The sequence below is a fragment of the Danio aesculapii genome, chromosome 3 (assembly GCF_903798145.1).
Source record: "Danio aesculapii chromosome 3, fDanAes4.1, whole genome shotgun sequence".
Taxonomy (NCBI): Eukaryota; Metazoa; Chordata; class Actinopteri; order Cypriniformes; family Danionidae; genus Danio; species Danio aesculapii.
This window is the reverse complement of record NC_079437.1, coordinates 21142410-21159302: the sequence shown is the minus strand read 5'-3', so window position 1 is coordinate 21159302 and position 16893 is coordinate 21142410. Positions and strand designations below refer to the sequence as shown.

The window sequence follows — 16893 nt, the reverse complement described above, 5'->3', positions numbered from 1 at the left end:
CAAAGGAAATAGCAAAACAACCAGGTAACTTTAGTGGAATACAATTTAAACATTGCATGATGTGGGACACAAACGCATGATTGTTGAGAAACGTTTTGTGGGAAAACACCAAAAATTGGTAGCTATTCATTCTTTGCTTCTTTTAAAAAATAATAATAAAATGTATAATCTACATACTTTTTTTTTGCTCATTTTTAAACTGCATTAAACGGAAAAATCCCAAATGCACCCAAAGATTAAAATTTACTCACTACTCACCCTCAAGTGGTTCCAAACCTTTATTGGTTTCTTTCTTCGGTTGAACACAAAAGAATATTTTGAAAGCTGAAAACGTGTAACCATTGACTTTCATCCCACATAACAAAATATCTCTGGCCCACACAATCAGGTTTTGCTTTGCCCACATGCCGCAATGAATTACTGTACATGACTTCCAGACATGGGCCAAACATGCACCATATATGGGTCAAGTCACAGCCAAGTTATTAACTCATAACTGGGCCTGAACTGGGCCAGATAGGTTGGTGCGTCACGATTGCAATGAAATTGATAAACCCATGAAGCATTGCACTTTAAGCACACTATGTGCATGCTTTTTCTCAAAGCGACCTAATTGGTAGCATTATTTTCTTTCCTAAAAAATTATTTTCAAGTATTTTAAATATGGGCCAAGACATCTTACATCTGGCCCAAATCTTGTCTGATACTTTAAAGATGGTGCCATCTCTGCCCACATGCTCATGCTGTATGCCAGTGCCAGATGAATGCCTGCTGGGCCAGCTTAATGCCAAATCTGGGCCAAAATTCTTAGCTACCTGGGATAATATTTTGCAAGTCAGTGATTACAGGTTTCCAGATTTCTTCAAAATATCTTATTTCATATCTTACACAAGAAAAATACTCACAATTAAAGATCTGAAACAAGTAAAGGGTGAATAAATGATGATATAATTTATATTTTGAGGTGATCCATGGAGATTAATTCTTTGAAGGGTCTTAATGAAGTCTGAAAACACAAATATAAACACAAAGTGGAAACAGGCCCATTGATTGCACTCTCAGCCATAAAGTTGCCCTTAAATGGTTCCGGGATCTTTATGAGCTGCACAAGGAACCCTCTTCCTTTAATGCAAACTCCACCTTGTTCCCACTTCTCGTCAACTCCAGTTTCAAAGCGGGCAATGTTACACATCTTCCCTGGAACGCACTGACTCCATCGCACCCGCTCTCCAATTCCACAGGCTGCTCATCACAGGCCTCCACTGGTCTCATGTTGCATCTCTCTGGGCAGCTGCGGCTTCTTTGCTTTGGAGGCTCCAGTCGTTGATGGGACGAGCTTCTCCTTTACTTCCTTAGCTTGCATGAAGGCCGAATCCCCAGAGAGGCCGTTCACATTCCCTTCCAGCCTGCAAAGGAAGCAAACAAAATGTTGTGCCGGTCAAGTGTGCCATCCTGACAGTGCTAAGCATAGTGTACAGTACTGGTCATTACAGTTAATGAAACACCTCCTACACATTTGTTCGGAGAAGTTACCTAATGGACGCCGAATCTGTGACGGGTGCATATACCTGATATATTGATGTTGTGTGGCAGTCATTTCTTTAAAATCATGTATAGACGAACAGTTCTAAAGACAAAGCCAAAATCAGAAATATTAAACATGGGTATAATTTAATTTGATGCCAAGTAACTCAGTCTTTAGAGTATTAGTAGATTGTTTAATATCATCTTCCCTCAGCATACATTAATTATTAGCAAATACATGTCAACTTATTGTATTGGCCCTACTTATTCTGGTCTACTAACTAACTAAAAATAAACATTAAGATTTTGTCAATAGCTAATATGATTACAAAGAAGACCGTAAGGTAGGCCTCATTTAAATTACATTTTATGTACTACCAAGCATTTTTATTGACAAAAAATATGTCCATTAAATAATTTGAACAGCTGTATGACCTCTGATTTCAGAGTAAAAGTTTACATTGACACTAAGCAACATCAATAAATGCTTTTAAAGTATTCAACAAATGTTAAACTAATGCTTACAAACTAATACCTGCTGAAATTTGTTTCCAAATTGTAAAAATGAGTGCCCGAATACTCGATTCTACAAATAATGAGTTTATTTATTTATAGCAGTCCTAACCGGGTCAGGCAGTGAGAATGAATGAGCACATTAACACCAGTCGGCTTGCACTCATCAGGGTAAAGGAGAAGCGCTGAACACACTGACCGTCTGTCTGTCCTGCAGGTCACGCTTCGCTGCTGACCCCTGACCTCATTTGTATGCATGGAACTTGGGCGGCTGTGATCCAGAGGATGCCGGAGCACTTCTAGGCTACGTCCTGTGACGGCAATGTGTCCTTGTGTGTGTATGCCTGAGAGAAAGAGAGAGAGAGAACCTGAGAAAGAGTCACTATGACGTACAGAAGCCATGTTTTACCTTAAAATATTTTCAGAAATCAGAATCAGAAAGATCTTTATTGCCACGTACAGCATGTCCACACATACGAGAAATTTATTTTCGTGACAGAGCTTCTGCTGTGCAACAGAATTACATATACAGGACAAAAACAGATAATAAATATTTATAAATAGAAGTAGTCAATGCAAGTATACAAATTGAGCTATAAGGCTTCTCCCTAGTCTCCAACAGCGTATTACTGTGTGTATAATGTTACAGTAAAGCAGTGCTGTCTAGAGCCATAACGTCGCTTTAAATATAATCTATTTTGACCACAGGGGGGCGTGTGTTTGCCATATGGACAGGATATAAAAGTGACCAACAGCAGTTTAGAAAGACTGTGTAAATTTACTTAACTAAATTTAAGTTTAGAATTACTGTGTAAATCAAATAGCCGCAAGTATTAACAAATCTATACTTGGAGGTAGTCTAAAATAGCTTACATTTTAATGAGACTATTCACTTAAAAGTGATAATGCTAGGCTAAAAGTCTCATGAACAGTCGAAGCCAGACTTTGTTCAATAATAAATCAAGTCTTGGTTTATTTATCACTAAACATTATTTTATAACATATAAATCACAGTGGAAATGCTCTGTACATGTATGGGACAATCCTATTATACTTTTGAGTATTTTTAAAAGAGTCTGCCATTATCTGGATTTATCTATAATTCTCTTTAGTGGTCCAAAAAGAATAACTTATATACGGTGGCTGAGAGCATGCAAATGCACTGCAAGAAAAAACAAAGAAAAACACAACCAATTGGGGAAAACGACTCCATTTTCCATGTCCCATCTGCAGGAGCCACTATGGATATGCAGAAGACTCCAAGAACTTCCGGGAGAACTTGGGATGTCTGGTTTCTGCACTATTTGCAATGCATTTCTGTATTTGCATGTGTTGTGAGAATTTGAAACTGATGATGTTTTTAATTTGTTACTTCATTTGCAGCACTCCACATAGCATACAAATGTGGGCCACTTTAGGCAATTATGTGAATCTGGTGGTCTTCTTTCGGCCCTGACAAAATGAATGTGAACCTGAAGTGGCCTACCTGTACAATGACAAAAGGGGGCCAAAGATTTAATATCAAAGCAATTCATATATGGGCCATTTAAGGCAAAATGTAATTTGAAAAGTGAACCTAATGTGACCCATGTGAAAAATGGTAAATTTGGACCAAATGATAGAGGACAAATGTAGGCCACGGTTGGCAAAAATGTGGCGTAGTCATTTAAGGGTAATCTGGGTAATCTGTGGTAATGTGTAGATGCAAATGTGGCCCAGTTATCATAAAACAAATGTGATATAATAACATTTGCACTTTTAGCAAATATTCGGCCCAGTAAGCTCTGGCTAATGTGGCTGTGAGCCTAAAGTGGCCCAGATGTGATATGACAAATGTGGCCCAGTTATCTTAAGACATATGTTGCCCACTTTTGGCAAATATTCGTCACAGTAAGCTCCGGCTAATGTGGCTGTAAGCCTAAAGTGGCCCTGAGAAAATATGGCAAATGTGGCTCAGTTATCTTAAAACATATGTGGGCCATTTTAGCAAATATTTGGCACAGTAAACTCTGGCTATGTGGGTCGCATGTAAGTTTCTGGTGGGGGCCGTATCTGTGCCAAAAAAAAAAAAGCACACTGTGGCCCAGAATATGGTAAATTTCGGTTCATTTGGTTGAATTCTGGCTGATTTGTAGTATTCCTTTGGCTTAATTGCGACCCAGATCTGGCAAGCAGGAGCGTACCGCCTAAGTTCCATTATTCCATGCAGTATGTGGGCCGGATGTAAGTGTTTGGAGTGGGAAAGATTTGAGCCACATACAATTTGCTATCTGGGTCTAAATGAAGGCATGTAAATGATGAAAAGCACACAAGTTACAAGAAATCTAAATAAATAAAAATGTAACAAAACACAACTTACATTTTCATTGCAGAAAATATGTTTCTGTGTTCGCTCGTCCCAGTATAGAGGGTAAAGGCCTTCATCTGTGAAGTCCTACATATAAAATGTTTTGCACATGGCTTAATTTGTGCCAGAACATGCCGGATCTGAATCCTGATTTTACAGATCCCCCTCCTCAAACGCCTTTCTTCCCCTGTCCGCTGTTCACTTTCTTCCGTGACTTCCCAACCCTCTTCACTTTTTTCTGCGACAACCCCCCGCTCTTCACTTTCATCCTTTTTCCGCCACCCTCCCTACCCCAATCTGTTCCGGGACCTCGTAATACACAAATCAAGCACTGTTTTTTCACAATCAAAGACAACTGAACTACCACACATCAACCATGGTTTTACAACACTAACCATAGTTTCAAGAGTAGACTCTGGAGAAAACCCTGAGCTCGTAGATAATTGAGCCCAGGGCTATCGCCTGGTCAATAAGCATATAAAGGGGTCTGAGATCAGGAAGGTCTTGAGAGCTCCCCCTAGTAAAGGGAGGAAAAGGAGGAGATGGGGTGGAAGGGGGGATTCTTCCAAAATGAAGATAAGGTAGTAGGGTGAAATCGGTCTTTTTATTGTAAGCTTGAATCAATCTGGATTATTGCTTATTATGGATTAGAGGCCAGCCATGATTAATTATATCACATGATCATCTCGAAATTAGTTTGAAAAACTTCACTTAACCATGGTAATCCCCTTCGATATATACAATAAAAACTAAGTTTTTCAAAAAACAAGTTTATTCAGTCATGTAAACAGAGAAAAGTTACACAATAAAATGTACAAATGCTTCAGTATTTGAAAAATGTTGTTGTCCATAACATGCATTTACCAAGTGACAGATAATGACGTGTTCATACATTCAAAACTAAATAGTGTTAGTGATGGTAGTACCATCTAAAAATGATAATAACTTAGTTTTATTTATTAGAATTAAAAAAAATGTAATTAGCAAGATTTTTATCATTGCAAATCCCAAGAACCGCATTAATATGCTATCATCATTATCATCATCATCTTATCTTACTATCTTTGTTTAGTAAAGAAGTGATAAATGAAAAACATTTGACTTTCCTAAATACCTTGCATTCAGCTATTCTGCAAAAAACTATGAAAGTTATTTGACATGCATGTTTATTTTAATTGCTGTCACATTATTATTACAATAACTGAATTACGGGCTGTTGCATTTGTCCTCAGTGCTTCTAATTGTCCTTCTCCCTGCTCATCACCCTTGGTTTGAGTTGGTTTGCATTTCACAAAGAAATATAAAATAGTGAAAGAATTCTGAAAGCAACCGATTTACTTTATCAAACTGGGCTTAATTAGACTGGCTACAATACTAGTAGTGCTTGTTTAATTAAAAGTTATCCTCAAACATACAAAATGTCTCACCAAGTTAATTAAAAAATAATATGAAAAGACAAGCTAATAAAAAATACCAAGAAACAAAGTAAATAAATAAAATGCTGTATAAAGGCTGTTAAAAGTTTATTAAATGTATGAGTGACTGTAAATGCTGGATGAGTACAAATACTGTAAAAACATGTCAGGGATGCTTGCGGTCTAGGCACATTTATGTCAATATCATACACAGTATGCTTATAAAAGTTGAATACAGTATCCCAAGACAGCTCATTTATTTGTTTTCTTTTTTACTTCTGTCCCTAATACAGCCATTCATATAGACTCCTTTGCATAGATGACCATCTATAGACCTTATCCATTATCACTACATAACTAGGCTGAAGAAACTGACATTCAGGACCCAGTTGCACATCTGGCTCATAATAAATGACAACTAAAAGTAAAGAAAATAAATCTAATAACGCAAGGATTTCACAGACTACATATACTTGCAATTAATAACTGACAAGTACACTCCCTTCTTTACACATAAATGGCTCATTAGACTATTAAGAAATGACAGAATCCACATTTACAGCATTTTAAGCAAGCTAACATTTCATATTTTATATTATGGGTTAAACTTGACTATTCCTTTATTTTAGAATAGATAAAAATCTATCATTTCAATGGTTTTGTCTTTGGGCCTACTAGAATTTTTTGTAAATGAAATTTAAAATATTATCAGAGTGAATCTGAAAGCCTTTTAGTAAAGTATGTATAGAAACATAGATAATATTACATGTTTTACAGTGCACTCTTAAGACTAATAATTCCATTTTCATCAGTAGCTGATTTAGCCAGTGTTAAAAAAAAGGTTAGTGCAAAATCTGAGCAATACTATTATTATGAACACTATACTGAATTTTTAAAGTCATATTAAATTCAATAAAGTAAGCTCCTACAAAACATGAAATATACTCTGAAAACAGGGCTTATTTTAGGCTAAGCCTATGCCAGGTGTCATGACAAGTCATACGCTTTTACCTCATGTTATACCTCTTAGTTAGTTGTGAATGATTAGTAATCATTACTGTGTACTAATAGTAACTAACAATTGTACAAACTGTACTACCAATTAATCTTTTGTCATGTCAGGTTCTGTGCATCTTGATGCACCAGGAGCCCAATCATTTGCATTGCCATTCCACAAACAATCAGATTGTCTTCTCAAGAGCAACACTGAGAGGAGCCATCGATTGTACCAATATTTTAGAATAAAATTCAAACGATCACCGCTGTGAATTTCGTTCATTACTGACTGTTCTGTGCCAATGAACTCTCATGATAATTGGGCTTCCTCTAGATTGAGTTACGTAACATCTTGAACCTACTACACAATGGACTCCCTCAAGTTGTCTGCAGCGGCTGAGGATTCGGGAACAGGAAAAGGGGCAGAATGCAAGACCACATCGCTCTGAACCTTCACTGGAGGACGTTTAGCTCCAAACTGTGTTTTCCCATGTTGAGAGAATGAGAAACCCACAGATTGGTCGTCCTCAATGGCCTGATCTCCATAAAGATTCCTCATGTTCTCAGCAATCATGCCCACTTTCTCTGGAGCGTCTCCTGCTGGTTTCTTTGAGCCCGTCTTGTCTCTGTACATATATGAGGCCTGTTTGACGCAGCGTTTGAGGATGTGCGAGCGATAGGCTCTTTGAATGGTAGTAGCAGCCACTTCTTCTTGTTTTCGTTTGAGAGTGCTGGTAATGGGCTCGTAGGAGGCCTTGGAAGGGTTGTTCGCCATGAACTTTTCCTCCATAGTTGCTTTCATGCCATCCATCTGGTCAGAACCGCCCAGCACTTCTGCTGTGAGTGCCAGCAGGAGGTCAAGACAGTGGATCTTATCACCCGTAACCATGGGAAGATCCATTGTAATCAGCTTGAGGGTGTTCGGTTTGGGAATTCTCAAAGGGTCTTTTAGGGTATCGCAGAATTCTGACAGTCTATTGTAATCAATGAACTGAGAGGCGGTGGGGTCGAATTTCTCCCAAGTTTCATAAAACATCTCAAAGTCATCCTCGCACAAGGGGTCGCTGCTTTCTTCCGTCGCTACGTTGAAGTTTTCCAGGATAATGGCTATGTACATGTTGACCACGACAAGAAAGGACATGACGATGTAGCTGCAGAAGAACACGATGCCCACCGCTGCGTTCCCACAGTTTCCTCGGGTAGTCGATCCTGGGTTATCCGCATCCGGATCGCAGTCTGGTGGGGAGTTGAGAATAGGCAACAGCAGTCCATCCCAGCCGGCGGATGTAGTGATCATGAACATGCATATGATACTGTTCCCGAAGGTCTCGAAATTCATCATGTCGTCAATGCCGGCTTCTTTTTTCACGTACGCAAAGTTGGACATGCCGAATATGGAGAAAATGAACATGATTAGGAACAGAAGGAGGCCGATGTTGAAGAGGGCAGGAAGTGACATCATCAGCGCAAACAATAAGGTTCTGATTCCCTTCGCACCCCGAATAAGCCTCAGGACGCGGCCGATTCTGGCCAATCGGATAACACGAAACAGGGTAGGGGACACAAAGTACTTCTCGATGAGGTCTGCCAGCACAATACCTGTGAGACAGCAAACAGTTTACAAGGAAATATTATTACTCTGTCAAATTAACAGAAAATGTAATTTAAAAATGGCTATGGAAATATTCATAATCTAAAATAATATAATTAATGTTAGTTTAATATGATTTTAAAAAACATGTAAATAAAGTCTACATTAAATGTCATATACGGAAAGTGAAAGATTAATATATAATGACTTTTTATTATCCTGCGGGGCTTTTGATCATTCTAAGGTGTGTAATTATTCAGGAAACCGCACAGATAAAGTAGTTACAGACAGAACATTGACTGGATAACAGTTCTATACCATTACATGTAGTAGTATAAATCTCATCGCACACCAGTCACAAAGTGACATAACGTTTAGAATTCTTAACATTGATTTCTATAAGGGTACAACACACCCGATCCAGCATTTGGCATCTGTTCTCATTGCTTAGCAATGTATAGAAAATAATGTAAAAATGATGAGTGTCACAGAGCAGCACTGCACGTCTGGTGTGCGATCCCCTTAAACCAACCCAGACTCATTCTCAAAACGTACCGCTATATACATTTCTGGAGAGCGCCAAATACGACCCAGGAGGTATGTTTTTTTGCCGTTTTTGTTTTCGCGAATCCACCAGAAGCCGATGTGTACGCTTTTTGACATCTCAAATTTCTCTCGAGTGTAATTCGCACCTGCTGTTCTTGCGCAAATCCACCAGAGGCCGCTGTCAACTGACTGACTGACCGATCGACTGACCAACCTTCCTCCTTCCCTAAACTCAACTAATAGGGTTTTCAAAAGCACTGATTGACCTCCAGAAATGTATATAGGGCTACAATTTCAGAATAAGCCTATGTTGCCTTAAACTGCATCATTTTTTTGTTGTTACTTATTGCTTACATACATTTTAAATAACAGCAATTGAGTGTATTTCCCTAAACTTACTGATACTGTTACATTTCTATAAAATGAACATTTCCATAAAAAATATGGGAGCTATGGTGAAAGATCATACAAGAAGTGAATTCTGTGATTTTAAAAATGCATCACTATTCTTTCTAGAATCGATTTTTCACCACAGCTCTAAAAATTATCAAATTATCAGTTATTTTCAAACCTTTTTAACCAGGACTGTCATGATGATGTTATATAAAGTAATTTTTTAGTTTTTTGTTGATTTCAATTATAAGGCTTGGCAGAACAATAATAATTATTCATTCATTCATTCAATTTCTTTTCAGCTTAGTCCCTTCATTAATCAGGGTTCCCCATAGCGGAATGAACCGCCAACTTATCCAGCATATGTTTTACACAGCGGATGTCCTTCCAGCCGCAACCCAGCACTGAGAAACACCAATACACTCTGCGATTCACACACATACACTACGGCCAATTTAGTTTATTCAATTCACCTAAACTGCATGTCTTTGGACTGTGAGGGCAAATCGGCGCACCAGAGGAAACCCACGCCAACATGGGAAGAACATGTAAACTCTGCACAGAAATGCCAACTGACCCAGCCGGGGCTCGAACCAGCGACCTTCTTGCTGTGAGGCGACAGTGCTACCCACTGAGTCACCGTGATGCCACAATATTAATTTGTTATTTTAAATTAATTAATAGATCAAATATTAATAAGCAACAAAATAGTTAAATAGTAACATATATAATGTTCAACTTCATAAGTACTATTGATCAAACAGATTTACCTAATATCGAAAGAATGACCACCACAAAATCAAAAATGTTCCACCCAATGGAGAAGTAGTGATAGCGCAGTGCGGTGATCTTGAGAACACACTCCCCGGTGAAGAGTACGATGAAGGCGAAGTTGATAAAGAACAGTATCTCCTCCATCTCAGGACTTTGGTCATCAGTTTCCACCATCATGGTCACCATGTTCAGGCAGATCATCACCATAATGAAAATATCGAAGAACTGCTGCGTGACAAAGTCGAATACCAAACCTTGGCAGCAGTTCTTCAAACATCAAATATATCCCATGGAGGAAAAGAGCAGTTAGTATATGAAAAAAGTAGCATATCAACTTCAAGAATATTCATTTTTGGAATAATCTTTAAAAAAAAAAAATAGATAGTATACATTACCGTGGGCCTTGGAATTGGTTTTTGGGGTTTTTTAGATCCAAGTTTCTTCATGGCATTGTAGTATTTCTTCTGCTCTTCTGTCATGAAGATATCAGTTCCTCCTAAGTATAGACACAGAAACAATTATTCCAAAATCGAAAACATTTTAGTGTTTCTCTAGATCCAGAAGACCAAATGCTGACACTTATCTTTGCCTTTTGTTGGTTGAAATTGTCAATGATTACGCCGATGAACAGATTGAGGGTGAAGAAAGAGCCAAAAATGATGAAGATGACAAAGTAAAGGTACATGTAGAGGTTTGTCTCATAGGCTGGCTGCATTTCAATCTACACACAACAAAAACAAGGTGTCAGCAGAAAAACAGCATTGCAAGATTTATCCTTCTGTCTATTAAATGTGAGGTGACACATAGGAATGCACCGAACTGAAAATTAAAATATTAGATGCACTAGGTCAAAATGCAATAAATAAATAAACAGGTACATTATATTTGTTTATATGATATATGCAAATAAACATTGTATTATTATTACATGGTCTGTCAAAATCCCGATTGCCTGGAAGGTGTGCAATAATATAATTTAATGCACAGGGAGTTCCAGTCTGTTTTGATCACAGTTAGAAATAAATGCTCTTCCCTGAATCATTAGTGGTAACCATGGTAACTCATGACAGCTGAGCCTTCATTCATCTGTTTATTCTCAAGGACACCAATGTGTGCTTTACCAGGGAGCTGATGTTGATAACCGACACGCCAATATGCTCATAAATATTTGTAAAGAGGAAGCTAATGTATGTTACTATGAGCAATTAGATATGCCATTGTCATATACTGTACATACACAATCTCTCTAGCATACATTCTCTCTCTTTCTCTCTTTAGTCAGTATGTGACTGACTAAAACAATTAGTGTCTTAACTGACAAAAAATGGATCAAACTGTGTTGCATAGAGCAATATTAGTTGTAACTTGTCTATAACTTGACAAATGACCAAGAATAAGCGGGATAATCAGCTTGCCATGTGTTAAAGGATCTTTGTTGTTTGATAATTCTTTGATGATGCATTATGGAACTTTAATGTTACGGTTTACAACTTTTACTGATATCTTTTCATGTTTGAAACGTTGGCTGATTACATTAGACATACTGTACATTCCAGTAAGTCTCTGCATTTCCTTCAGCATACTTTTTAATTTAATAACTACATACAGTTGAAGTCAGAATTATTAGTACCCCTTTGAATTTTTTTTAAAAAATAATTCCCAAATGATGTTTAACAGAGCAGGGAAATTTTCACAGTATGTCTGATAATATTTTTTCTTCTGGAGAAAGTCTTATTTTTTTCTGGCTAGAATAAAAGCAGTTTAAAAGCCTTTTAAGACAACAAATATGTAATGTCCGAAAAAGCAGAGGTGTTTTGACAGTTTAGAGCCACCGTACAAGTGAAAAGCTAAATACAGATAGTGTGTTTTACTTTAGAAAATGCAAATTCGTATGATCTAATTCGTACAATTTAGTACGATTTGCTCATCCGCCAATGACCGTTGGGTTTAGGGGTGGGGTTAGGTGCCACGCCTCCTTTTTAAAATCGTACAATTTCGTACGACTGAACTTGTACGAATTCGTACGAATTAGCCACTAAACTGTCAAAACGTAAAATACTTACGTTTTCTCGTGAGATCAGGCTGAAAATGCAGCATTAATTTGTCCCATCTGGCGTCTTAGATTCATTTGAACACATGTAGGTGTGCCTATCAATCAGACAATGCTTCTATGTTTATTATTGCTGTCAATTGTGGAAAAAAATATCGATAAGTTCTGTACAATTACATAATCTGGTTGTTTAAAGATATCTGCCTAATTTAGATATCGGACCGATAATGATAACATTAAAAATAGCATTTATCGGCCGATATCAATATGGCTGCCAATATATTGTGCATCCCTATTACCAATATTTGGGTGCATTCCCAGAAAACACACAACCAGTCATGATTGTGCCACTGAATCTCTTTAGGTGCAGTCCCATAACCTAAATTTAGCCTGTTTGTTGTTAACAGCCTAACCAAATCATACAGAAGTCACTATCAAATATGGCAGGGCCGATAAACGATATTATATCGAATTTTGATAAAAATTATGTCAATAACAATGATAAGCTCAGCTCTTTTTTTACTCTATATTGATCTAAGAGCCAATCACACAGAAGAAATGTGCAACAATGGGAATATAACATTGTGTTTATATTAGAGATGTACCGAATTTTTGGCCACCGAAAATGTATCGGCCGAAAATGTTATGCCATTTAATGGACCCTTTAATTTTTTTGTGGCTTCAGTCATTGTTGGGGTACTCTTTTGAATCTGGAAGCATTATCAACTTATATCGAAATAAATATCGTTATCGTTCAATATGGAAAATAATTATCGAGATTTCATTTTTGCGATTTCGCCCAGCCCTACTATCAAACTAAGCAGCTTTTGTGTTGGTAAGCGCTGAAAATTTACATGCCCAACTTTAACAGGAGAGAAAACTGCATGGTGAACTCCTGATCCAAACAAATTGGTACTGGAATGGTAAATGTGACCGCACATTTGTTTTATGGTTAAAATCAACGTACAGAACGGGAATCCACGGCACTATACATGATGTCCATCCATCCTTTAAATGTTGCCTAGAAACCAAACAAAACCACATTTTTAATACATCCAGTTTTGTATATTTGATTTTGCAGTGTACACATGCTGATGATTAATATCAGTGCTCACCACTTGCAGTAAGGAGAGGTAGCCCATGCCCACATTATCAAAATTGATCATTGCGTTCTTCCATCGCACATCGGGATAAACCTCTGCAAGCTCCAAGCATTGAGTCTTGTTGTTGACCACATTGTAATCGAAGTACTCTTCAGATGTTTCATTGAAGCAGTAGTAGAACTTTCCAGCAAAAAGGTTGACTCCCATGATGCTGAAGATGAGCCAAAAGATCAGGCACACCAGGAGAACGTTAAAGATGGAAGGAATTGCACCCACCAGGGCGTTCACCACCACCTGTGCATATCGACAGTAAGAGCCTGGAATAAGAGGTCTAATGGTACACAAAATTCATGGTTTGGTTGAGTATGTCATATTTTAAGTCATAGTTGCTCAAACTTTAGTATGATTAAGGGAAAAGAAATTAATAACTTAAAATTGCTTGTTTTTATTGGTTTATATTATTATAGTATATTATTATTATTATTATTATTATTATTATTATTATTATTATTATTATTATTATTATTATTATTATTATAGTAGTTTTAAATAAATTGCCGGTTTTGTTTAAATAAATAAAATACATGTATTGAAATATAATTTAATAAAACAAAAGTTTTACAGTAAAATAAAAATATTCTCAAATAAATTAATCAAAAATTTAATTATATAAGGATATAATCAAATGGACAATATGGAAAGATTGGATATTTCAGTCACTTGAAAAAAAAAATCAAGCTAATTAAAAAAAAAAAAACAATTCTGCATTAATAAAATTATGCTATACATATGTGATACTGGACCACAAAACCACTCATGAGTGTCAATTTATGCTGAGTTCAGACTGCATGATCATAGCCACGGTATTGACTCGCCGACAGGTTTTGGGAAATCGTCACCAAATGCCTGAAATCACCTGTGAACTATCAAAGTCTGAGACAATCGCAGATGACTGGCCGACACTCGTTAGATATTTGCCATGTTAAATATCTGGAGCTGAGGGTTCAAAATCAAAATCGCCTTTAAAGTTGCCAAAATTAAGTTCTTAGCAATGACCATTACTAATAAAATTATAGTTTGGACAAATTTTCAGTAAATTTTTTTTTACAAAATATCTTCATGGAACATGATCTTTACTTAAACTTCTAATGAGTTTTGGCATAAAAGAAATAGAATGACAATGAAATGTGTGGATAAGGAGAATTACTTAAATTACAGGTTGATAATTAATGAATAATGCAAAGGTAGGTGTTGCAAGCAGTAAAACTCACCCTCATTCCTTCAAACCTGGAAAGAGCTCGAAGAGGCCTCAGTGCCCTCAAAGTCCTCAGAGACTTTATGGCCCCCAATTCAGAGTAGCCCAAGATGTTCGCAGTCAGACTAATCAAGGATACCTGTAGAAATAATGAATAAAATGCTTGTATATCATTTTACTGTTTGTTTGTTCTTTTTTATCAACTATACATATTGCAGTCATTGCACAACTGATTCAAACCATTGCATTTACTGTAAATACATATTAGGGCTTTTCATACTGTGCTTAAACACGTTATTGTCATTCTCGATTTGAACCCTGGGCAAAAGGAATGTTTTACACTTTGAATTTTAGGGTTAGAAAAGTTAGTTAAGAATAACCCAGGATTAACTAGTGCAAGTGCATAGGTCTCAAATCTTGATTAAGGTTGGAGCAAAACTGTCCAGAAAGTGTGAAAATGACCAAAAATGGGTTTAAAATGACTTAGGGGTCTCATTTATAAATGTGCCATATGAACAAAACAGGCAAAAAAGTACGCACACCACTTCCCACTAGGGCTGCACGATTCTGGCTAAAATGAGAATCCCGATTTTGTTTGCTTAAAATCAAGATCACCATTTTCTCACAATTCTGTAGATGTAAAATAAAGGTTAATATGTGTAGGCTATTATTATTTTTATTTCTTGAACATTTGGTAAAACAACAATAATAATAATAATATTAGGCCTGTGTTGGTTAAAATGCTAAATTTTGTATAGACTTGCAATGGTGGACTTGAACAGACTTTAAATATGTCCTGTTTGTTAATTCACAGTAAAGTGATGATGATCAGAATATAATTATTCATAATTCTAAAGTTGAGTTATTATGTTTGAGACATATGCTTGTCATTTTTTATAATGGTAAAACGAGAAATATGGCATTTGTCACTTTAATTTATGTGCAAACCTGGAATATCGCATCAAAGTTTTCCGAATAATGCTGCTTTACCATTCAACGAGTCAAAGAGAACAAAATTGTCACTTACTGATAAACTGACGGCAAATATCAAAAATAAAAATGGATTTCGCTGCGGAGAGAAGCTGTGTGAGCCTTTATCTTATATAATAAGTTACTTGCACCTCAGAAGACAAAACACATTGAGCATGCAGAGAATTTTGGAGGTGTGAGATGCTCTTAGGGATCACATTTGCTCAAGACAGCTCTGGAGGTATCATTAATACAATAATAATAATAATAATAATAATAGAGTGTCTGCCCGCTAGTTTGCCCATTAATGCTGTCTATTGCACTGATTATTTTGCATCGCATGATCTTATACAATGAAATTACATCATATTTTTTAACATACATACTGGAATTTATTTGGCAAAAGGGTTTCCATTGTAATTTATGCACATGTTTTCTAATCAAATAAAAGTTTATCCTACTTAGTTGTGCACACTGTAGGAATGAAAATTATCATATGTATTTGTTTATATGGCAAACATGGCTTTTTCATCAAGGAGGTCCATACAGATTCCAAAGGCAGATTTTGATTAGATCAGGGCCTGGTTAATATACTGTATCGACTTTGGGGGTTTTACGATGTGGTCACATATTGACTGGTCAGTTTGTATGTCTCAGTACTTGAGTTTTGGTCACATGGTCAAGAAAGAGACAAAATAGTTGGTAAGCTTTGCTTGGCCTCTTTTCCTCCTCTGGAATCTTCTCTGACTCTACTGCACTGAAAAAAATTATTCAAAGATGATTCCTTGGATTTACAAAATTTTTTTTACGTTAAGTGGTTGTAAACAATTTATTTGGGCTGAATTTAAACAAAGAAATTAAGTTGAACATTGCTCAATTTAATTTGTTTGTTTAAATTCAACACAAATAAATTGTTTGCAACAGTTTTGCATGCAACACTTTTTTCAGTGTATCAGGCTCTCTCTCCCACCCTCACTCTCTCAGGTACCTTTATTTTACATTAAAGCTGGGTACAATTAGTATCATATGTTTTATCAGTTCATGTATTATCGTTTTATAACTAATTCCATTGTAACCATAGAGATTTTTTGTCATTAAATAATTTCATTTTCAAGTATTCGTGAATTACTTTTGATTTAACATCAACACTTAATTGCTCCATCATGCAATACAATCCAATCATATAATAGCAACGCTCTCCCACATTTGTAGCTATCATAACTGCCCTTATTTCCGTTTTGGTATAAGATTGCAGAAGGCTGGTTTGACTAGAAATGCATAGCTTTTCACCATCATACCGATAACTTTTTAGTCGTTTAGCAAAACTACAGTCCGAATCGCTTTACAGTCGCTTAACAGTTTTTAATGCAAATTTTCCAAATTTATGCACAGCTTGGTGTTTCCATCAAGCATTTTT

The 16893-nt window shown here is 36.5% G+C and overlaps 1 protein-coding gene and 1 long non-coding RNA gene across 3 annotated transcripts in view; both read right to left on the bottom strand.

Moving 5' to 3' along the window:
- Positions 1–265: 265 nt before the first annotated feature.
- On the bottom strand, positions 266–2673 carry LOC130218459 (uncharacterized). Its single transcript, XR_008835950.1, has 3 exons — positions 2498–2673; positions 2237–2381; positions 266–1406 (listed from the first exon to the last, which is right to left on the bottom strand). It is a non-coding gene; the product is annotated as an uncharacterized LOC130218459 (long non-coding RNA).
- A 2465-nt stretch (positions 2674–5138) lies between these two features.
- scn4ab (sodium channel, voltage-gated, type IV, alpha, b) overlaps positions 5139–16893 on the bottom strand; it is a 67615-nt gene continuing 55860 nt past the window's right edge. For both annotated transcript variants that reach the window (XM_056453360.1, XM_056453359.1), the window contains exons 19-25: positions 14524–14646; positions 13265–13546; positions 13117–13170; positions 10679–10820; positions 10495–10595; positions 10096–10366; positions 5139–8394 (exon numbers count right to left, since the gene is read on the bottom strand). In XM_056453360.1, coding sequence (XP_056309335.1) covers positions 7157–8394; positions 10096–10366; positions 10495–10595; positions 10679–10820; positions 13117–13170; positions 13265–13546; positions 14524–14646 — 2211 coding nt within the window. In that variant the 3' untranslated portion in view covers positions 5139–7156. The remainder of the gene's footprint in view (positions 8395–10095; positions 10367–10494; positions 10596–10678; positions 10821–13116; positions 13171–13264; positions 13547–14523; positions 14647–16893) is intronic.